Genomic DNA, 24,928 nt, shown 5'->3' with positions numbered 1-24,928 from the left:
TAGATGCACAACAGTCATTGGTAGTTATGATTTATACACAAGCGTGTTTGTTATAATTATTGTTTTATTTAATATTCAGAGTGTAAACCTTGAGGATTATAATATTATTGTCAAAGAAGAGTATCAAGAGGAGGATGAGGAGTATGGAGTGATGGAGAAGTTTTCAGAAGGACACAAGGATACGATGAAGCCTCCTAATACCAGGAACCCACCAGAGAGATGTCCCCGTCCTCTGTATTCCCGGGATTCCACACAGGAAGGTCACACCATCCCTCACCATTACAAGGTTGGTGGGACAGAGCACCTAGAACCTGGATTTGTGGAGGCAATGTGTGGACTTTGTCACATTGCTTATATTTTATTTGTCAGGTCACCTGAGGTCAGGTGACAAATGCACACCGCTGGGGTCAGGAGCACAATGCTACGCTTGTGGACCCTTCGGCTGAGTGCTGCGGATGGAGCTCTGGGTGGTTCAGGAAAACAGCTCCATGTGAGCACCGCCACGGATCGAACAGGGAGCTAGAACATAAGATTCCCCTGGGCACGGAGTCTAAAGCCTCGTACACACGGTACGAAAATCAGAAGGGGATTGTCGTTTGACAGGCTGTTGTCCAAACACAAGATTAGCAGAAGGAGCCCAAAGGGTGGCGCTCAAGAGCTGAAATTCCTCGTAGGAAGTCACTAGGTTTGTGTTTGTGGCACAACAATTTGTGTAACGTTAGTATGCAAGACAAGATCTTGGCACACGCCCTTTTGACAAAAATCAGACGCTCGGTTGTACAACAATCGTTCCATGTGTACGCGGCTTAAGAGCCAGCAGGTTTTCACCAGAGCCTCTGATGGTGACGATGGACTTAGCTGCAGCTTCATCCAGGTCTCGCCCCCCAGGGTCTCTAAGCTCATGCTCACAGCAGGCTCTGGTGGATGGAGAGGAAGAAGCAGTGCAGGGCAACAAAAAATAGTCAGACGGACAAGCCAAGGGTCGGGGTACCAAGCAGACAAGGATAGTATGGAGAACGCGCTCAAGGTCGGGGTAACATGTAGACGGGATAGTCAGGAGAACAAGCCACATTCGGTACATGGAATCAAGCATAGATCACATGGCAAGAAACACACAGGGGAGCCAAAACAAACAATTGCTTGGGCAAGGCTGGCTTGCAGTGCACGGTGTTAAATAGCGTTTTCTGTTAGAGGCTTGGGTGGAGCCATGCTGAGAGAAAATGACTTAAACATGCAGGTGTGAGAGCGCAGTCCCTAAGCTGATACACAGACCTGAGGTAAGCAAACAGGGTATGAAACATTACTGCAGATTCATGACATTATTGATATTCTTGTCCACCCTTCTCTTGGTTTAGGGTGAAGATCTGATGACTATAAAAGTTGACATTAAGGCAGAAGAAGAGACGTATGGGAGGGATGATCAGCAGTCTATGGAGGAGGATGGAATAATGAAGACCATAATAGAGGAGGACTCTCCTACAGAGATCAGCACAGGTGGGTCATTAACACTACATACTTTGCTTCACCCATACTGCTCACTGATTGGTCGAGAGTAGGGCAAGGACTGGGTGATATCAGCCTGTAATCCCCTGGTCCCTGTGTTCCCTGTCCTGTATTTCTCTCGGATAATCTTCCTTCTCAGCATTGCAGACACAATTTATGTATCTAGACTGGATTTCTGTAGATTATGAGGCTCAGCTGGCAGCAAAATGATTTTGATTTTTCACCATAGGCATTGCTCGACCTAGCAACCTGGGGCGTTCTGCCCCATGCCCAGGTCCAGCAAGATCTCTGACAGAACAATTCTCCCAGGATTACTTGCTTGGATGTTTGCTGGCTGTGCCAGGTGGAGGGATATGTCTGTATAGTCTCAGACCCAAGTCACTGAGTGCAGTCTCAGGAGATGGGAGGCAGCGGTGTGGGATCTCTGCAACTTATCTCATGTAAACATTTAAGCTTCCACTGATCACTGAATACCATATATTATGAGTCCTGACCATTACACTATATAATTTATGTTGCGTATAATATAGTCCTGCCCAGGGGGCATAATTTGCTACGAGGCAAACAAGACATTTGCCTTGGGCGACATTTTTCAGGGGAGTGGCACCACTCCCCAGGCAAAAGGGACACTGTACCAGCAGTGGCGTCATTACAGGGGGGGGGGGGGTGGACCGCACTTCACACCGACCCTCTGACAGTCTCATATTTAAGCTCCTCTCCTGGTGACCAAGCTGCCGCAGATCCTCTGGTGACATCTCCCGGCGGTCACCTCTTCACCTGGACTCCGTGGCTGCCCCTTCTAAGTGCCACATCTGAGATCGTCCTGCTGAGCAGAGGGGCGTGACATCGCTCAGGACATTCTACGGGACTGACAATGGGAAGGAAGAAGAGGGACTGCCTGGGAGCGGCTCTGCTCTGCTTTCTGCCGCAGGTGAGTGGGGACCCCCAATGTCCCATCCCAGGCGTGGAGAATGGAGACTGACCAGCTGATGTCACCTCAATCCTAGGGACACCTACCTACAGTACTTGGACAGCACACTAGAAACCTAGGAACACCTACCTGACTGTGTTTACACATACAGTACCTACAGTCCCTGGACAGCTATATACTCTACTGCCCTATCAGCTCCGACCCTTCTCTATACTACCTACTGCACTATGGACACCTACCCTTCTCTATATTACCTACTGCTCCTTGGACATCTACCCTCGTGTGTGTGTGTGTGTGTGTGTGTGTGTGTGTGTATGTATGTATGTGTGTGTATATATATGTAATGTATGTGTATATATATGTGTGTGTGTGTGTGTGTGTGTGTATGTGTATGTGTATATGTGTATATATATATATATATATATATATATATATATATATATATATATATATATATATATATATATATATATGCAACTTGTCTCAAGTAGACATTTAAGCTACTGCTGAATACCAAGATTATGAGTCCTGACCCTTAAATTATATAATTTATTTTTGCAGTTTGTACTCCTGACCCCTATACTATACACTCTATTGTACATGACATAATTCTAATACTTTCTAGTCCTAACTATTGAATTGTATACAATATGTAGTACATTTGATAGTCCAGAGTTGTGCACTCTGTATTTTATTTTGTTACACCCATTTGCTACCAGCTGGACATTTTATATCTGATTATTTGATTGGAGCACAGACTTTTACACGTTGATAATAATGTGATAACATCCTCCAACTTAGGAACCTTAAACAGAAAGTGATAATGAGTGAGGAGTCAATAACCCAATGATGGTGGTCTTCAGGATCAGTCTAGCTTTATTCTTTGTTTTTTTTTCTCCCCCCCCATCCTCACTCTCTAATCTCTAGTGCAGGGATATGCAATTAGCGGACCTCCAGCTGTTGTAAAACTACAACTCCCATCATGCCTCTGCCTCCGGATGTCATGCTTGTGCTGTCAGACGCTATGCCTCATGGGACTTGTAGTTCTGAAACAGCTGGAGGTCCACTAATTGCATATGCCTGCGTCTAGTGGGTCTTAGCTCTGCAGTTTTTCATAACTTATAGAACGGGTAAGGAAACTCATACCAAAGTCTCCTCATCACTGTCACTCCTATAAAAGACAGTTCTCGTTGTTTCCTCCCTCTCTCTAAGTCCATGAATAAAGAAATGATCTGGTAGGAGATCAGAGGACCCATTTACTAGTTACCTTGAGGGGGGAATTAGAAGATCCTCAGACAAAGCTTCCTGATGTGGGCGGAGTCCTGGTTTAGGGGAACCAATCAGCTCATGTCTAGTAATAATCTTTTTATTTCTATTTTAGTAGATGGACGGGAGATGAGGAAAACCTCAGAGGATTGTCTCGCTTTGTCTCCAGATTGTAAAGTAGAAGATGAGGACATCACACAGTATAGTCCAGGAGAAAACCCGACTACCTCAAATGTCCATTCGGCACCACACAGTGTAGATGGACCATCGGGTTGCCCTAATCCAACAGATGAGAGGTTCTCCTGTACTGAGTGCGGGAAGTGTTTCCATTCTAAATTCAACCTTAATGTGCATAAAAGATCTCACAAGGGGGAAAAGCCATTTTCCTGTCCCGAGTGCGGAAAATGTTTTGTCCAAAAATCCAAGCTTGTCACACATCAAAGGTCTCACACGCGTGAAAAACGGTATTCCTGTCCTGATTGCGGAAAATGTTTTTCACAAAAGTCCAATATTCAAATACATCAGAGGTTTCACACAGGTGAGAAGCCATATTCCTGTTCTGACTGCGGGAAATGTTTTGCAGTGAAGTCCCATCTTTTCATACATAGGAGGTTTCACACAGGTGAGAAGCCATATGCTTGTTCTGTGTGCGGGAAATGTTTTGTGCAAAAATCACATCTTGTCACACATCAAAGGCTTCACACGGGGGAAAAACCATACTCCTGTTCTGAGTGCGGGAAATGTTTTTCAGACAAGTCTTTTTATCACAGACACCTGAGATTGCACACAGGTGAGAAGCCGCATTCCTGTCCTGAGTGCGGGAAATGTTTTTCAGACAAGTCCAGTCTTTACACACACCAGATTTCTCACACGAAGGAGAAGAGGTATTCCTGCCCTGAGTGCGGAAAATGTTTTTTACATAAGTCACATCTTTACACGCATCAGAGATCTCACACGGGGGAGAAGCCGTATTCCTGCACTGATTGCGGAAAATGTTTTTCAGAAAAGTCAAGTCTTGACAGGCATCAGAGGGCTCACACTGGGGAAAAGCCGTATTCCTGTCCTGAGTGTGGGAAAAGTTTTTCACAGAAGTCCAGCCTTTACACACATCAAAGATTGCACACGGGAGAGAAGCCGTATTCCTGTCCTGAGTGCGGGAAGTGTTTTTCGGTGAAATCCAATCTTTACAGACATCAGAGATCGCACACGGGGGTAAAGCCACCTTCCTGTTCTGAGTGAGGGAGTTGTTCTCACTGAAGTCCTGTCTTCCTGTACATCAGGGATCCCACACAACCCTCGAGGTGTATTAGTGCCTTGAGTGCGGGAAATGTCTTCTATATGAATGTTGCTGGACATCACAGCTCTCATGTGGGGAAGAAGCACACCCTGATATACACCTCAGATATACTCCATGGCTGATCTTCATCATGTAAGAAACAGTTGATAAGGAGATCAGAGATCACCAAAGACATGGATGAAGTGTTGTACCGTGTTGGCCATTGATGACAGTAGGACAATAAAAATTGAGTCATTACCTTTCTTTGGCTGAGTACATTATGTGGTGTAAACTTTCACAAACACTAATGCCCTGTACACATCACAGGATTTCCGACAACAAATGTTGGATGTGAGCTTGTTGTCGGAAAGTCTAACCGTGTGTAGCCTCCATAGAACATTTGTTGTCGGAATTTCCACCAACAAATCTTTAAGAGCAGGTTCTCAAATTTTCCGACAACAAAACTTTTTGTCAGAAATTCCAAGCGCGTGTACACAAGTCCGTCACACAAAAGTCCGCACATGCTCGGAATCAAGCAGAAGACTGTCTATTGAACTTTTTCTCGGCTCGTAGTACGTGATGTACGTCACCGCGTTCTTGACGTTCGGAATTTCCGACAACATTTGTGTGACCGTGTGTATGCAAGACAAGTTTGAGCCAACATCCGTCGGAAAACAATCCATGGTTTTGTTGTGGGAAAATCCTATCAGGTGTGTGTACAGGGCATTAGATGTATTTTTATTTTTTTTGGACAAATGTTATAAGCATTCACCCAGCCATCATGAATTTATTTTGTTAGCTATGATCATTTGCTTCATCTAGTGGCCATAATGTCATATTGCGCTATTTTTAGTGATGGTGGTATTTCAGAAAAATACTACATTATGACCACTAGATAGAGCTGGTAATCATAGGAAATATATGTTTTAAAGTGATTGCAGTCTCTGTTATACTTACCTGCCCTGTTGCAGTGGTTTTGCACAGGGCAGCCTGGATCCTCTTCTTCCTGGGTCCCTTTTTGCTGCTCCTGGCCCCTCCTTCCTGCCCCCACAGCAAGCAGCTGCCCTTCAGCCCTGCCCCCTCTCTGGCTCAGTTAGCCAATCAGGAGAAAATCAGGGGGGAATGTCCTGGGCTGCCGAAAGACTCGTGGACAGAGATGGGGCTCAGGTAACTATTAGAGGGCGCTGGGGAGGCTGGTACACACAGAAGGCTTTTTATTTTAATGCATAGTTACAAAGTTAGTCAGGTTGAAAAAAGACACGAGTCCGTATAGTTCAACCATAAAAAATGGGATTTTTGTGCTTGCCGTAAAATCCTTTTCTCTGAAGTTCACTGACGGACACAGCTCCTTTAATTCTTGACCTTAGGGCTATCACGCCACCTTCAGGAGAGGACTAGGCAGAACATGTAAAAACAGCAAGACTGCACAGCACCGCCAAGGGGGCGGTCCCTCTGGCTATAACCCCTCACCCTGCTTCCTGCAGCTCAGTTCGTCAAAAAGCAGTACAAACATAAATAGGAGGGGTGGGTGCTGTGTCCACCAATGAACTTCAGAGAAAAGGATTTTACGGTGAGTACACAAATGCAATTTTCTCTTTCGTTCATTGACAGACACAGCTCCTTTAATTCTTGACCTTAGGGACATCCCCCAAGCAGTGTCAAAAAACGAGGGGTGGAAACAGCAAAACATAACTTCACCCACAACAAAAGGAACATCTCAACAGAGGAGTTGCCATCTTAAACGGCCGCCATCAAAACCAGCGGCCAACTTAAGCATCAAAAGATGCGTTCACAACAAACTTGTATCTTAAAGAAAGTGTAAATTGCAACATTACACAGCCACCTGCAAAACCTTGCGGCCAAAGCAAGCATCCGAAGATTCACTACAAAGTTGACGTAAGAGCAAGTGTGAACGGACGACCAAGTCGCCGCCTTGCACACCCGAGAGACAGACGCTTGATGTCGGAAAGCCCAGGAGGTTCCAATTGCCCTGGTGGAATGAGCCGTGACAGGAAAAGGGGGCACCTGCCCCTTTTAAGGCATAGGCCTGAACCACGATCTGTCTGATCCACCGAGAAATGGTGGACGACGAGACCACCAGACTTTTTTTTCAGACCAGCCACCGGGACAAACAGAGAGTCTGACTTCCAGAAGGGAGCCGTAACAGACAGATACACCTGTAGAGCTCGGACCACATCCAGGGTATTTAAGGCAACCTCTTTTGGGTGTGTCGGCTTAGAACATAGGGATGGTAACACAATGTCCTCATTTAGGGCCGGTTCACACTGCGGGCGATGCGAGGCGACACCGACTTGCCTCGCCGCGAACTGCCGCGACCTCAGCGGCGATTTGCAAATGACTTCTGTATAGAAGTCAATGCAAGTCGCCCCGAGGTCGCCAAGAAGTAGTACAGGAACCTTTTTTCTGAGTCGGAGCGACTCGAGTCGCTCCTCTCAGAACGGTTCCATTGTACAGAACGGGGGCGACTTGTCAGATTGCGGCGAGGCAAGTCGTGTCGCCTCGCATCGCCCGCAGTGTGAACCGGCCCTTAGATGGAAAGCCGAAACCACCTTTGGAAGGAAAGAGGGCTGCGGACGTAGCACCGCCTTATCCTTGTGGATGACCAGGTAGGGAGACTTGCATGACAAGGCCGCCAACTCAGAAACCCTCCTGGCAGATATAGTATCCACTAGAAAGACTACTTTCTGAGAAAGAGTCAACAAGGGAAAGGCTCTGATAGCACCAGATTCAGATCCCACGGAGGTAGCGGTGGTAGAACCGGAGGGACTACGCCTGAAACCCCTTGCACAAAAGTATTCACCAATGAGAGAGTCACAAAGGGACATTGGAAAAAGACAGCCAAGGCTGATATCTGTCCCTTGATGGTGCTTAAGGCAAGTTTCTGATCCACTCCTCGCTGCAAAAACGGCAGGATCCTGGAAACTCCTCGTCTCCTCACACATGGAGATGTAAGCCTTCCAAGTACGATGGTAAATCTTTAGAGAAGATGACTTCTGTGCCCTCAGCATAGTGGAAATTACAGAGTCTGACAGACCTCAGTCCCTTAGTACCTGGTTTTCAACAGCCGTGCCATTAAAACCAGCAACGGTAAAGCAGGATGAAGTATCGGACCTTGCTATAGAAGGTCTTTTCGCATCAGCAGCCACCAAGGAACATCCGCCACCAGTCGTACTACATCAGCGTACCAAGAATGTCAAGGCCAATCTGGGGCAACCAAAATCACCGGAATCCCCTCAGCCTCCACTCTGCGCAGCAGACGTGGTAGAAGTTTGAGAGGGGGGAAGGCATAAATCATCCGATAATGCCCCCCATGGAGCCACCAACGCGTCTGACGCGTCCGCCCAGGGGTCTCTTGTCCTAAACACAAACCTCTGCACTTTCCGATTGAGCCGAGAGGCCAAGAGGTCCACATCTGGTGTGCCTCACCTTTAGGAAAAGGAGCCAGAATACATCCGGATGCAATGACCATTCCCCTGGGTCCAGCATCTGACGACTTAGGTAGTCTGCCTGCCAGTTTTCTACACCCGGAATGTATATGGCCGGCAGGGCCGGCACGTGCCGCTCTGACCACGGGAGAATGTGAGAGACATCCCATGCTGCGGCCAAGCTTATCATTCCTCCTTGATGGTTGACATATGCCACTACCGTGGCGTTGTCCGACTGGTTCCTGACAAGAGTGAAAACTGTGCTGTTCTGAGGTACACAGACCCAGCACTAGAGGTAAAAACATGCTGAGGCTACAAGAAAATGGCCACCGGCCGTCCTAGTAAAAAAATCACCAAGAAAATGGATGCCAAACTTTCTAGAAAAAACTGACAGCACACACACACTGCATAAGACTACAGGAAAATGGCCACAGCGTCACCTCATGTAAAGCAGCTAAAGCACCTCACAGTGAAGAAAAAAGCGCAGTAAGGAAAAAACGGACCATAACAGCCAGAGCAGCCCCCCACCAAAGCCCGGAGCCCCCCAGAGAACCCCCGGCCAGGTACATACACTGAACCTCATGCCCAGTCACACAGTGGCCCCAGCAGGAGGAGGAGGGAATGAGGGATAGGGAGAGAGGAAAGGGAGAGTGAGAGACCCCCTAGTCGACCTCCCAGGGAATGCCCAGCTGCTCTATCCTGCCGAGACAGGGAGAGCTGTACTTACCCCTCCTGTCGGGAGTGCTGGACGCATTCCACCAAAGACCCATCACCCGAGCAGTATGGGGTGGCTGCTGGCCACGGCACACTGTGACACGGACAGCAGTAGCCCGGTCATATGTGTGCCCCGGAGCATATAGCTCACCGGCCCCCCCAGGAGCAGAAAAGGGCACGTCGTGGCCGATCCAGCGCGTAGCTAGGGTCCGCTCATGCTCGATGGCCAGGCTGGAGAGACTAAAAGGATCTATATTATCCAGCCTGTTACCCAGCCCGGCTGTTGATTGTAGATCACAGGATCAAAATTGTAGAAAAAAATTCCCAGGACCAATGGTCCCCTCAGGGAGCCAGGTCCTTCTCCTACACTAGGCAGAAAAAAATGAGCTGCAGGATGAGGGGTTATAGCCAGAGGGACCACCCCATGGGCGCTGCTGTGCAGTCTTGCTGTTTTTACATGTGTTACATGTTCTACCTAGTCCTCTCCTGAAGGTGGCGTGAAAAAGCCTAAGGTCAAGAATTAAAGGAGCTGTGTCCATCAATGAACGAAAGAGAAAAATAAAATAAAAAATATCATACAATCCCATATACCCAATCCTATACCCACAGTTGATCCAGAGGAAGGCGAAAAAAGATCCAGAAAAGAAGGATCTAATTTGCTACAGCAGGGGAAAAAATTCCTTCCTGATCCCAGTGAGGCAATTGGATTTTCAAAGGGATTAACTTTACCTACAAATGTCAGTACCCAGTTATATTATGTACATTTAGGAATGAATCCAGGCCTTTCTTAAAGCAATCTACTGAGCTGGCCAGAACCACCTCTGGTTTACATTTATATTATAGAATGCATTATAATAAACCTTCTGCCTTTACAACTTCTTTAAATAAAATACAGATTTGTAACTCAGTACTCCTTGATATGGTAGACTGATTTTTGAGGATCAAAATCTGAAATGTGGAACCCATAGTAAAGAACATGTGGCTGGGGCATATATTGGTATTAGATACACATGAGAGCAGATCAATTTTGAGGAAGGTTGACATCAGAAAGACAGCAGGACTAGATGGGTTGTCAGGCCATATACCGAGGGCATGTTCGGATCAGTTTGCCGTGTTTCTTTTTTACTTTCAATTCTGAATGATCGGACAGACCATTAACATCTGTTTGTGAGGGGGAAAAAAAAAACACGATGCTGTTTGAGATTTAATTAAGGGTGACCAAAGATTTACAGCAGAAAACTTATCTAACACACTAGACTTCTCAGTAGGTTCTGTTCACACAATATTTTCAGGAAAATTGTAGCCAAGCAAACTGTTCGTTGGGTACCAAAACCATTGCACCCAGATCAGCAACAGACAAAATTGAGATTTTGAACAAATGATCAAAATCTAGAGGACTTTCTGAAGCGAATTGTAATTAGAGATGAAACGTGACTTTATCAGTATGATCCAGAAGACAAAGCTCAGCCAAAGCAATGGCTACTTAAAGGAGGAAAGGGTCCAGTCAAAGCAAAAGCAAGACAGCCAAATGGAACGATTATGGCAACTGTTTTCTGGGATGCTGCAGGAATTCTGTTGACTTTTTGGATGGGAAAAGGACAGTAACATCTGCTTATTATGTAAGTGTCTTGAGAAAATTTGCTAAATAGCTAGCCAAAAAGCTTCATTGGAGAGCCATCTTTCACTACAACAACGTGCCTGCCTATTCCTCTCATCAAGCAACTGCAACATTGCAAGACTTTCAGTGGTAAATCATTAGACATCCACCTTACCATTTTAATTTAGCAACTTCTGCCTTTTTCTTATTTGCCCGCAACTGTGCAGCTGGCCGTATATGCAGAGTGGGACTTAAAGTGGAAGTAAACCCATCGATTTAAACAGTTTAAAAAAAAAAAAGGCATGCCGGGAATGCTAACTGCACATTGGCTGTGCTCTCAGCCAAATATCAAACCATCCAATGGCTGGGGTCATAACGAATCACATGTGCAGCACCATAGCAGTTGAAGATTAAACAGAGGCAAAGATGGCAGCTTCCTTGGCTGAAAACAAAAGGGGAGTTTACTTCCACTTTAAGTCTGCATGTTCTATCCCCCCCCCACGCCAAGCTTTGTGAGCACTGTGCCCTCAGACATAGCAGGTCTGTGTAGACTCTTCCCCCCACTCAGTTGAGACCAGCCTAGGCAAGTTCCAGGAGTGGTGACACGAACTACACATCTCAAGCTGGAGAAAAAATTTATAAAGGAGCTAAGATACTGAAACAAGCTTATAGCGCCACATTCCTTTAAATATATATCATATCTGCAAAGATTTGTTTATGGGACCTTTCATGCGCAATAACACCAATATAATAAAAAATAGAAATTTTAATATAAATAAGAAAAACATATAAATACATCATTTAAATTCATTTCAAAGAGATACATCACAGAGTACATAAGAACAGTTGCAATGCCAATAAATCTCTACATGTTTCGCCATACAATACACGGCTTCTTCAGGAGAACTGTTTATTATGGCAAATGCGTTTAATCATTAGAATGAGAAAAAACTTTTTCAGAAAACACAGCAAAGAAAACACACATAATAATACATATGTTACAATTTACAGCCATACAGGATACTTGGAGGACAAAAATTCACTCGAAAAACTGACCTGTGCTCTCTCAAAGAAATTCAGTAAAACTCCAAAAGTGGTTGGATACAAAAAAGATCGACTTTGATGAATGCCATAGGGAGGGATAAGTTGTCAAGAAAAACTAAATCCATTAAGATCCATCTATTGGATTGAAAGACAAAAAATGGCCAAAATCCAATATGTTTATAAGGAAATATGTATCAACAACATACCATAAAGCCTACCTCAAACCATTCAGGAAAATAAACCAAGCAACTTTCCGAGTAGAGAGGTTTGTTATTTTTAGAGAAAATCTTCAAGGGACTTCAAGATATTAAACAGAGCCCTGGATATAATAAATCCCAAACTTTCATTGTGGTCCAGAAGAGGGGACCTACAGGTATATAAAACACCTGAGTCCCCTTCTATGAAGTTGAAATAAAATAAAAGATTTTTAAATATATAATAAGCAGCGCAAAGTTTAAACTCTAAACCATACCAGACCCTTATAAAAATTCTCCTTACCTGTTAAATATGGACAAAACTGCCTCTCAGGTAGACCAGCTAAAAAAACTGATCTCAGCGATTCTTTTTATCCCTCTCCACCTCCGTTTGGCGCCATAATTTTGGCGCCCAAACGAGGTGAGGACACAATAAGCATCACAGCAGAGGCGCCGTCGCACCGGAAGTGATGCCGGTGCTGTAAACAGAAACCAGCGTCACAACAAAGGCGCAAACACGCCAGAAATGATGACATAGCTAGAACTAGAAACCGGAAATGATCAAAAGGCATCCATGGGACGCCAGGAAATAGCAGTTATCAGATAGCCAGCCATAAAATGGCCAAAAAACTGAAACAGGAATTTCTAGATGTTAAAAATTACCATAGCGGTCAATGGGCAGCATAGTAATCAATACCGCTAGATGTATAAAATCAGATGCTGTTAAAGACAGCAACTGAAAGGGACGCCTACTGATATGACTGAATTGGCGCCCCCTGCTGGGATTCGGTTGAATGACCAGTAGGGAAGCGCCCTGGGTGTTTGATAGTACCTCATCCGTAGATAAAAGGTGCCAGTATTTCTCAAAAATACGGCGGATCTTCTTATGTTTGCCTGCATATCTTGTAATCAGACAAACTTTTTGTTCACTCTTAGGTCATTTTGTTGAATGAATCAGGACTCGTCTCTCTTTTTGTTTTGCCCTTTGATAAGCTCTCTTCAAGCCGCGTACACACGATCAAACAATCCGGTGGAAAAGTCTGGCGGACTCAAGTCCGTCGGACAATCCGCCCGTGTGTGGGCTCCGGCGGACTTTTTTTACCCAAAAGTCGGACTAAGAAGTAGTTTTGCACCTAAATATGTCTGCCGGACTCGCATTTCGGTGTACAATACGGCCGTGTGTGCTAGTCCGGCGGACAATACGGCTGTGTGTGTGCTAGTCCGCCGTACTTTTGAAATGAACGGACTTTTCCCGCCCGGAGAAAAGTCCGCTCATTTTGAGCGCGGCTCCAGGTAGCCGGGACCAGTGAAGGAGGCGTCGCTGGCCCCGTCACCTGGTATGGAGTTAATGGGGAAGCCCTACGCCGAAAAAACGGCGTGGGGGTCCCCCCCTAGGTCCATATCAGACCCTTATCCGAGCATGCTACGCGGTCGGTCAGGAAAGGGGGTGGGGATGAACAACCGCCCCCCTCCCCTGAGCCGTACCAGGCCATGTGCCCTCAATATGGGGGGTGCTTTAGGGAAGGGGGGGCCACATGCTCCCCCACCCCAAAGCACCTTGTCCCCATGTTGATGAGGACAAGGGCCTCTTCCCGACAATCTTGGCCATTGGTTGTCGGGGTCTGTGGGTGGGAGGCTTATTGGAATCTATGTTCTGCTAGCTCTTTTACTAGCGGAGGAGCCGGCTTTCTTCTTCACCGCCACCCTCTTCTTCCAACTTCGGGGGTCTTGCCCCCCTCTTTGGTTCTTCTTGCTGGGCCACTGCGCCTTCTTCTAGCTCTTTTACAAGCGGTGGCCCGGTCTTCTGTCGCCGCCGCCTTCTGTTCTTCTCTTCTTGAGCTGTTGCCTCGTTGCTGTCTCTGGATGCTGGGACTGTGACATCACAATGGGTGGGGACATCATCCGGCGATGTCCCTATATAAATCGCCGCACGCCTGTCATTGTGGCCAGAGACAGCGACGAGGCAACAGCTCAAGACGAGAAGAAGAGAAGAACAGAAGGCGGCAACAGAAGACCAGGCCACCGCTTGTAAAAGAGCTAGAAGAAGGCGCGGTGGCCTGGCAAGAAGAACCGAAGAGGGGGACAAGACCCTCGAAGTCGGAAGAAGAGGGCGGCGGAGAAGAAGAAAGCCGGGCTCCTCCACTAGTAAAAGAGCTAGCAGAAGATAGTGGAGGAGTCCGGCGAGAAGACCCCCGAAGACGAAAGAAGACCCCCGGAGCTGTGCAATAAACTATTTTAACCCTTGTGTGTTGTGTTTTTTTTACATTTTTTTTTACAGGTGAATGGGTAGGGGTACATTGTACCCCATACTCATTCACATAGGGTGGGGGGCCATGATCCGGGGGCCCCCTTATTAAAGGGGGCTCACAGATTCCGATAAGCCTCCCACCCGCAGACCCCGACAACCAACGCCCAGGGTTGTCGGGAAGAGGCCCTTGTCCTCATCGACATGGGGACAAGGTGCTTTGGGGTGGGGGGGCGCAGCCTGGTACAGCTCAGGAGGGGGGGTGCTCGCTCGTCCCCACCCCCTTTCCTGAACGACCGGCTAGCGAGCTCGGGTCTGATATGGATCTAGAGGGGGGCCCCACGCTGTTTTTTCGGCGTAGGGATTCCCCTTTAACTCCATACCAGGTGACGGTGTCAGCAACGCCTCCTTCGCTGGTCCCGGCTACCTGGAGGCGCGCTCAAAATGAACGGACTTTCCTCCATGTGTGTGGGCGAGTCCGTTCATTTCAAAAGTACGGCAGATAGTCCGTCGGTACGGTGGATAGTCCGGTGGATTAAGTCCACCGCAAAAGTACCGTGTGTGGGCAGGTAGCTCGTTCAGAAAGTCCGGCGGTTTGTCCGCCAGACTAAGTCCGCCGGATAGTCTGATACGTGTATACGCGGCATCAGACAGGATTTACTATAGCCCCTATCTAGCAACCGTGCCCAAAGAGCTTTAGCCTCAAATTCAAAATCTTCATCCTTACTACAATTTCTTGTCGTAAGGATGAAGATTTTAATTGTTTAATTGTTTATTTTGACAGTTGTTGCTGTGTGCTGTGTGGACTTATTTTGATTCTTGAACTGACCTTTGTTTATTAATTTATGTACTTTTGATAAAATTTTGGATATTTAATCAAGAGGTTATATATTATAAATATCTCTTCACCCAGGACGATTTATTGGTCTGACAATGTATGTTTGACCTTTTTTAACATTAGTAGTTGGACGATTGATCGGATGTGCCATATGGACACCCAGGGCGCTTCCCTACTGGTCATTCAACCGAATCCCAGCAGGGGGCGCCAATTCAGTCATATCAGTAGGCGTCCCTTTCAGTTGCTGTCTTCAACTGCATCTGATTTTATACATCTAGTGGTATTGATTACTATGCTGCCTATTGACCGCTATGGTAATTTTTTTTCCATCTAGAAATTCCTGTTTCAGTTTTTTGGCCATTTTATGGCTGGCTATCTGATAACTGCTATTTCCTGGCGTTCCATGGATGCCTTTTGATCATTTCCGATTTCTGGTTCTAGCCATGTCATCATTTCTGGCGTGTTTGTGCCTTTGTTGTGATGCTGGTTTCTGTTTACTGGTTTATTGGTGACCAGAACTGGCCAGAATACTCCAGATGCGGCCAAACCAGAGTTTTATAAATTGGCAGAATAATCTCTGGAGTAAGTTCCCTTTTTAATGCATGCTAATATTCTGCTGGCTTTGGTAACCATAGCTTGACATTGCATGCTTTTGCTCAGTCTGTCTTCTACTAGGACCCCTAGATCCTTCTCCATCCTGGAAGCCCCTAGGGCAGCCTTTCTCAACCTTTTCAACACAGAGAAACCCTTGAAATAGTTCTCTGGTCTCTGGGAACCCCTGCTAAAAACATGGCGATACATCCCCACTGAAAAGTCTTGTGATTGCGGTCTCCACTGCTGATCCCCAAAAATATCAGAGTCTTCACGAATCGCTATGGCCAATGTTTCCATTGCTATTATGAACAGTAAGGTGGAGAGTGGGCATCCCTGGCGGGTACTGGAAGAGATTGTAAAAGGATCCGACCTATGGCCTCTTACTGATATCTGTGCCGTAGGGTTGCTATAAAGGGAATATATTGAAGCAATAAATTTAGGGTCAAAGTCAATCTTTCCAGCATCCTAAAAAGATAAGGCCATGAGAGGGAGTCAAATGCCTTACAAATATCGATGGATAAAAGCATTCTACGTCTGGTGCCTCCCCCGTCCCAGGAAGATTGTAACATTGAAATGAGGTCTATTGCCCAGCGCACTTGGTCAGCTGTTTGCGAGACAAGAATCCTACCTGGTCAGAGTGTACATAACAGCCAAGGAAAGTCAGCAATTGATTCGGATACATTTTTATAAAGAGCTTCAGGTCGTTGTTGATTAACGAAATTGGCCTATAGTTAGCCACATCACTCGGATCTTCATTAGGCTTTGGGATAAGCGTGATGTATGCTCTAATAGAATCAAGTATATGGGTTCCCCCTTTTGAATGGTCTTAAAGCAATGTGTCAAAGAAGTAACTAGTAATGGGGGCAAATTTTTTGTAATATAAAAGCACTGAAGCCATCTGGACCAGGTGCCCTACCCAACGAGGCCTGTTTAATAGCTGACAGGACTTTGTCGGCTGTCATATCCTGTTCCATAAGCTCCCTGTGTTCCTGGGAAATGGTTTTTCTACATATACACACACACCTACACAGGTTGGACTGTTGTCTTTATTTAACCTTACCAACTATGTAATTTTTGATTGAGATAAGAGATTGCAGACTCTACCTGAAGCATACACTCTATCTGAAAACTCTCTCTCCCTGGGGCATTGCAGAAACCCAGCAGATAGTCTTTCAACTGCTCTACTTCCAGAAAAAAAACATTGTCATCTGCCTTTGTTGCTTCCATAATAATGAGGGGGAGGAGAAGGGGAACGCCTTTGTTTGCAATCTAAACAATTTAACTGCTTCCAATCCCAGAATCAAAGCTGTCCCTCAGCCAAGCAAATGCAGATTCCTCCATAAACACCCAAGAATTGGAGGAAAGGTGCCCCAGAGGTCGTAGAAATACCCTATAGGTGAACAGAGCCAGAGCCCCAAAAAGAGAAAGAGGGGTTTATTTACAAAAGGCAAATTCACTTTGCACTACAAGTGCACTTGGAAGTGAAGTCACTGTAGATCTGAGGGGGGACATGCAAGGAAAACAAAAAACAGCATTTTTGCTTGTACATGATTGGATGATAAAAATCAGCAGAACTTCCCCTCATTTCAGATCTACCCCTCAGATCTAAAGCGACTGCACTGCCAAGTACACTTGCAGTGCCCTTGTAATGCAAAGTGGATTTGCCTTTAGTAAATCAACCCCATTGACTCCATCTCTCTTCCTCCTAGAAGACATAAGGCCTGTTAACCCATATAGAGGCACTGACACTTGAAAGGAAATAGTAGGTATTCTGGATGACTACTTGTCTATTAGGTACACCAACAGGGCCCTCAGATATCTGGATACACCATGAAACCAAAAGCAGGTTGAGTGTTCGTAAAATATCTGCCTTTATTAGGTGTGTTACAGCTTATATATGGTTCAACATACCAATAGAAAGAGGGGAGGGGGGAGTGGTTAGTAAATGATGTATTTGTATAGAAATAAATAGTTATATGGTTATACAAGTCATTGAGCCTTTAAGATACAGTGAGTTAACACGGGTCAACAGGCCATCTGGTTATGAGTCATAAGTCATGCATCCTGTCCCATGGCCTACAGAACAGAGAACAGGAGAAGACAAAAGCAACCTACAATGATGTATATAGAGCACAGTGCTTGTGCAAGCATTTTTCTAAGCATTCTTTTATAGTTGCAGATTTAAGCTATCTTGTATACTGAAATGGCAGAACATATCAAAGCATATCAGTCACAATGGCTTGGGCATATTATTACAAGACTGATACAGAAACTGAAGTCAGCTAAGAGGGCACCAGGTACATTTGTGACCAGTCATTCTGTCTACCAGTAGGAGTCATCCAGACTGCAACCATGCACAATCTGAGGTTTGCGTTTGCGGGGAAGAACACTGCCAGCTGCTTACAGCACTTGGAGTCTCTCAATGAATACTCTGGATTCATGGCTGTGCCACTTGACATGGACATGCTTCGCAATACTCCTGACGTTCCCGGCTATACTTCACATAAGCAGCCCAGCGTCCAGAGAAGGTGGGGGGTGGAGGACTAAGTCTCCTAGGCTGCCCTAAGCACAACTTCAACTATGTACTGCTTTGGTGCTCCAGGGAGGAACTTATAACAATGCAAGAGTGTAGCTCCATCTAGTGTCTATAATGGCGAGTGCCTCATTATTTCTATTAGAAAGAGCTGATGATCATTATATTAAATAAATTACAGCCAATATAAAACAGGGTGGACAGATGTGTGTCATATTCTTTTAGACACCTTTCACACCGCTGATAGAGTGGGTGGTAAAACGCTGCTATTTTTAGCGGCGTTTTACCGCCGGATTTGCAGTGGATTTGCAGCGCATTTCGGCCGCTAGCGGGGCGCTTTTACCCCCCGCTAGTGGCCGCGAAAGGGTTAAAACCGCCGGCAATACGCTGTAATAGATTACAGCGCTGTCCCATTGATTTCAATGGGGAGCAGCGGTGGAGGAGCGGTAAACACACCGCTCCTTCACCACTCCAAAGAAGCTGCTGGCAGGACTTTTTTCTGATGTCCTGCCAGCGCACTGCTGTAGTGTGAAAGCCCTCGGGGCTTTCACACTACACACAATGGTGCAGCTTCTTTAGGGCGTTTTGCAGGCGCTATTTCTAACGCTATAGCGCCTGCAAAACGCCCTGGTGTAAAAGGGGTGTTAGTGTAAACCAGGCAACCAGGCTGCTGCAGTATTTTAAAGGACTTTCTATCAGTGTTTTAAATATTGCCTGGTTTACATGTTTGTTTTAAATAAGTAGCTGCTTTTTGTGATACTATAATACTTATATATTGAGAACCAGTAGACAACTGGTCCAAAGAGCACGGAGGGGTGTTCACTGAGGGCGCGGTTTTTTTTGAACATCCGTTTTTTAATATTCTTTCAATGAATTGAAAAAAAAAATAGACCTCTAAGCCCTTGTACACACGGTCGGACATTCTGACAACAAAATCCGTCAGATTTTGTCCGACGGATTTTGTCCGAAACTTGTGTTGCATACACACGGTCGGACAAAGTTGTCGGAAAATCCGATTGTTCGTAACGTGATGACGTTATTTCATTACGACGGGACTACGTTCAGGCTAGTAGCCAATAGCTTTGCTCTAGGAATTTGACCTGAGCATGCGTGGCACTTTGTCCGATCGGAATTCTCTACAAATGATCGGACAAAGTCCAATCGGATCATGTTGTCCGAAAGTTTGATAGCCCAGCTCTAAAACTTTTTCGTTTGGATATTCCGACGGAAACAGTCTGATGTAGCCCACACATGGTCTGATTTTTCGACAACATGGTCCGATCGGACATTTTCCGTCAGAATGTCCGACCGTGTGTACAAGGGCTAAGTGTTTGTGAAAGCTTACACCACAAAATTTACACCATTGAAAGGTAATGGCTCAATTTTTTTATATTACCATCAATGACCAACATTGTAGAACACTTTATAGATGTCTCTGGTGAACTCTGATCTCCTTATGAACTGTTCCTTACGTGATGAAGATCAGCCATGGTGTATATAGAGCTACCCCTTAAGGAGCCGCTGAATATTTGAGCCCTGGTTGAAGGACAACCTCTGCTGACACCACCGTAATACTTTAACCAGATGTCACTCAAAGAATAAACACAACACTTTTGATGAACAATTATTCGGTTTATATTGAGGTCAGATTAGCAGTAGTATACTCACGAAAAAGTCAACATCTGATTTACACAAGAGAAGACCACATATAAGGAATAAACCGTACAGTGCCACATATAAGGAATAAACCGAGTGGTTTTCCCCCAAGTGAGCAAAAAAGAAAAGAGCAAGAGATATTACCCAAGCTCACTGGTGGGCTCCCAATAACCAGAGCCAGGGTTTACCTCTCTGATGACTATGATAAGAAATGTCTCAGAGAACCATTCAAAAATATGGGAAAGACTCTTCTGACGGCTTGGTAAGGCCCTTACGTTGGTGCACAGAAGAAGAAGCTTAGCCTAAGCATGTCACTTTAAGTGTAGAACTGGGCTTGTGAAACGCGTTCCTTCCCTGGATAGAATAGGCCTGATGTGGAATGCATTCAGAAGTCCTGCCTATCAGGGATACAGAAAGAATTAATTATCATGCGTGCAGTGAATGGAGATAGGTCAAAGCACTGAATGGGCTATAGAGTCTGCGTGGCAGTCTGTACTGTAGAAAATCCTGAGCTTAAGTAACTGGCAACAACAAATAATCTTGCAACATGTGATGCCGTGGTAGGGGATAGGAACTCTCTCACCCAGTCCTTTGATGGAGCAGGTCGAAGTGATGACCTTTGGTGTTGGGGGACCCCCTTGTCTCCTCTCGCGGATGAAGTCATGCTAATAGTACTGATCCAATCTCTCTGACTGCAGGACCATCTATCCTTCCACTCAGTGGGTTCAGCGATCTGGAATCTCCCGTTCAGCTCTCTGGCTCGGTCCAATCTGGTCTGCGTCCTCCTGGATCCGCACTAATACCTTCTCTCACCATCCTGGCTCTTTCACAGTCTCCTCCTTTTGCCTCCGAATGTTCCAGGGCTTTTCTTTTTTAAAGGCCCCTGCCCCTTTGCCCACTCAGTTCCAGCTTTTCTGAGTGAAGAAATCCTGCTTGCAGCATACAGGTCCCAACATTCTTAGCATCTCTAGACTAGATTCTGTAATAGCCAAACTGCAGAACACTGCCATCTTGTGGCCATTTAACATCCTGCAACCAGTAACAATGCAGTGTGTTACAAGTATACCTGAGATGTATATCAGGGTGTGCCTCTTCTCTACATGGGAGCTGTGAGGCCCAATAAAATTCATATAGAAGACATTTCCCACACTCAAGTCACTAATACACCTCAAGGGTTGTGTTCGATCCCTGATCTACAGGAAGACAGGACTTCAATGAGTAACAATTCCCTCACTCAGGACAGGAAAGTGACTTCTCCTGTGTGCAATCTCTGATGGATGGAAAAATGGGACTTCTGTGAAAAACATTTCCCACACTCAGGACAGAAATATGTTTTTTCCCCAATGTGAAACCCCTGATGTGTGACAAGTACTGATTTTTGTACAAAACATTTCCAGCACTCAGCACAGGAATATGGCTTCTCTCCTGCATGTGATCTCTGATGATTAAAAGGTTGGACTTATCTGAAAAACATTTCCCGCACTCAGGATATAAATATGGTTTTTCGCCCCCGTGTGAGACCTATGATATTTGACAAGATCTGTCTTTTGTACAAACATTTCCCACACACAGAACAGAAATGTGGCTTCTCTCCCATGTGCAGTCTCTGATGAATATAATGATTGAACTTCTCTAAAAAACCTTTCCCGCACTCAGAACAGGAATACGGCTTTTTCCCTGTGTGAGATCTCTGATGCCTGTCAAGACTGGACTTCTCTGAAAAACATTTCCCACAATCATGACTGGTATAGGATTTATTTCCCATTGTGAGATCTCTGATGCGTGTAAAGATTAGACTTCTTTGAGAAATATTTCCCGCACTCGGGACAGGAATACGGCTTTTCACCTGTGTGAGATCTCTGATGTCTGTTAAGATTGGACTTCTGCAAAAAACATTTCTTGCACTCAGAACATGAATATGGTTTTTCCCCCGTGTGAGATCTGTGATGTCTGTCAAGATTGGACTTCTCTGAAAAACATTTCCCGCACTCAGGACAGGTATATGATTTCTCCCCTGTGTGAGATCTCTGATGCGTGTAAAGATTGGACTTCTTTGAGAAACATTTCCCGCACTCAGGACAGGAGTATGGCTTTTCACCTATGTGAGATCTCTGATGTCTGTTAAGATTGGCCTTCTGTGAAAAACATTTCCCGCACTCAGAACACGAATATGGTTTTTCCCCTGTGTGAGATCGCTGATGTTTGTCAAGACTGGACTTCTCTGAAAAACATTTTCCACAATGAGGACAGGTATATGGTTTCTCCCCCGTGTGAGATCTCTGATGCACATAAAGATTTGATTTCTTTGAGAAACATTTTCCACACTCAGAACAAGAATACAGCTGTTGCACCGTGTGAGATCTCTGATGTACGGAAAGACTGGACTTAGCTGAAAAACATTTCCCACACTCAGGACAGGTATATGGTTTCTCTCCTGTGTGAGATTTCTGATGCGTGTAAAGATTGGACTTCTTTGAGAAACATTTCCCGCACTCAGGACAGGAATACGGTTTTTCTCCTGTGTGAGATCTTTGATGGCTGTTAAGATTGGACTTCTGTGAAAAACATTTCTTGCACTCAGAACATGAATATGGTTTTTCCCCTGTGTGAGATCTCTGATGTCTGTCAAGATAACACTTCTCTGAAAAACATTTCCCACAATCAGGACAGGTATATGGTTTCTCCCCTGTGTGAGATCTCTGATGTGTGTAAAGATTGGACTTCTTTGAGAAACATTTCCCGCACTCAGAACATGAATACAGCTCTTGCACCTTGTGAGATCTTTGATGTACAGAAAGACTAGACTTAGCTGAAAAACATTTCCCGCACTCAGGGCATGAATGTGGCTTCTCACCTGTATGAGATGTATTATGCACATTAAGATGAGATTTAAAATGGAATCCCTTCCCGCACTCAGTACAGGGAAAACTCTTATTTGTTGGAAGGACGGCACCGTCCCTCACAGTCTGAGGTTCCTCAGGATAAGAGGAATACGATGGTCCATCTACACTGTGTGGTGCGGGATGGACATTTGAGGTAGTCGGGTTTTCTCCTGGACTATACTGTGTGATGTCCTCATCTTCTACTTTACAATCTGAAGAAAAAGTGAGACAATCCTCATAATATTGGTATTCAGCAATCAGTGTTAAATGTTTACTTGAGAACATTTGCAGAGGGTCCCACACCGCTGCCTCCCATCTCCTGGGACTGCACTCAGTGACTTGGGTCTGAGACTATACAGACATATCCCTCCACCTGGCACAGCCAGCAGACAACAGAGCAACTAACCCTGGGAGAATTTCTCTCTTAGATCTTACATGCGTGAGGGAGAAGAACCAAGGCATATGGATCAACTGCCTAGGTCGAGCAATGTCTACAGAGAAAATCAACATTTTGCTGCCAGGTGATCCCCAGAATCTACATAAATCCAGTCTACATACATAATTGTGTCTGCAGCACAGAGAATGAACACTATCTCAGAGAAATACAGAAATACAGGACGGGGAACACAGCTCAGGAAAGTGACCAGGGGATTACAGGCTGATATCACCCAGTACTTGCCCTACTCTGGACCCATCAGTGAGCAGTATGGGTGGAGGAATGCATTTAGTGTTAATGACCCACCTGTGCTGATCTCTGTAGGAGTGTCCTCCTCTATAAATGTCCCCGTTATTCCATCCTCCTCCATAGACTGCTCATCATCCCTCACATACCTCTCTTCTTCTTCTTCATTACCCTCAACTTTCGAATCTCTCAGGTTTCCACTCTGAATATATAATAAAAATCACTTCAAATGTAACAATGCAGATAATGTACAGATCCTAATGATACTATCAGTGATTGTTCCTCATCTACCTGATGATGGTGAGGGATGGTATATCCTTCCTGTGTGGAATCCCGGGAATACAGAGGACGGGGGCATCTCTCTGGTGGGTTCCCATTACTGGATCCATCTGTAGGAAACACACACACTGACTGAATACATTGTTTCTATGTGTTTATCAGATGATGGGGGATCTAGGTGGAGCCTCCGTACTGCTCTCTCCTTTACAATAAAGTCTCCTCTTACCCGGTGATGTGAGGGGCGGCTGATTGTCCATCATGACGTCCTTGTAGAGATCCTTGTGTCCTTCTAAATACTCCCACTCCTCCATGGAGAAATAGACAGTGACATCCTGACACCTTATAGGAACCTGACACACACAATGATACAGTCACCATCCAGACACATCCCTTGTCTGTTACTGGATAATGTCCCAGAATTCCCGGCACCGCTCACCTCTCCTGTCAGCAGCTCCAGCATCTTCTTGGTGACTTCTAGAATCTTCTCCATGTTGTGTCTCTCAGGTTTTAGGGAGTCACATGGAGGCACTGTGATGGACATATGATCACCTGATTTTAGAATAGGAAATCTCTGTATTGGAAAACCAATAGAAATATTACGTTAGAAACCCAGAATCCTCCTCACCTCTCCTGTCAGGTCTGTGTTTTATTAATAGAGATAAGAGTGATGTCATGTGACCCCCCAGAATCCTCCTCACCTCTCCTGTCAGGTCTGTATTTTATTAATAGAGATAAGAGTGATGTCATGTGACCTCCCAGAATCCTCCTCACCTCTCCGGTCAGGTCTGTGTTTTATTAATAGAGATAAAAATTATGTCATATGACCTCCCAGAATCCTCCTCACCTCTTTGGACAGGTCTGTGTTTTATTAATAGAGATAAGAGTGATGTCATGTGACCTCCCAGAATCCTCCTCACCTCTCTGGTCAGGTCTGTGTTTTATTAATAGAGATAAGAGTGATGTCATGTGACCTCCCAGAATCCTCCTCACCTCTCCAGTCAGCAGGTTGATGATCTCCAGAGTGAAGTTTAGTATCCTCTCAGTCATGTGACTCTGGTCCTCCTCCATCCTCATCGGTGCTGTCATTTGATCTACACAGGTCTCCACATGGACAGATAACTTTGAGAAATCAAAATAAGAATTATTTGGATGGTGTTGGTCACACAGAAATAGGATGTGAAGGGGGTATTAGGAGGATTGCTGTACATTTAAGGACTACTGCCCCCATGGGAACACATTTAGTCTGGA

General features: G+C 45.4%; 2 protein-coding genes across 2 annotated transcripts in view; one reads left to right on the top strand and one right to left on the bottom strand.

The window, feature by feature from the left end:
* The window catches only part of LOC143986837 (uncharacterized), a 548,778-nt gene that overhangs the window by 8,956 nt on the left and 514,894 nt on the right, over nt 1–24,928 (top strand). The window contains 2 exon segments of the mRNA XM_077485246.1: nt 80–286; nt 1,356–1,494. Coding sequence (XP_077341372.1) covers nt 80–286; nt 1,356–1,494 — 346 coding nt within the window.
* Nucleotides 21,563–24,928, bottom strand: part of LOC143989277 (uncharacterized) — a 28,840-nt gene continuing 25,474 nt past the window's right edge. Inside the window, 1 exon segment of the mRNA XM_077489352.1 lies at nt 21,563–22,601. Coding sequence (XP_077345478.1) covers nt 21,592–22,601 — 1,010 coding nt within the window. The 3' untranslated portion in view covers nt 21,563–21,591.

Source organism: Lithobates pipiens, unplaced genomic scaffold, assembly GCF_037356315.1.
Source record: "Lithobates pipiens isolate NorthernLeopardFrog02 unplaced genomic scaffold, aLitPip1_a1.2 Scaffold_18, whole genome shotgun sequence".
NCBI classification, from domain to species: Eukaryota; Metazoa; Chordata; class Amphibia; order Anura; family Ranidae; genus Lithobates; species Lithobates pipiens.
This window is presented reverse-complemented; position numbering and strand designations above follow the sequence as displayed.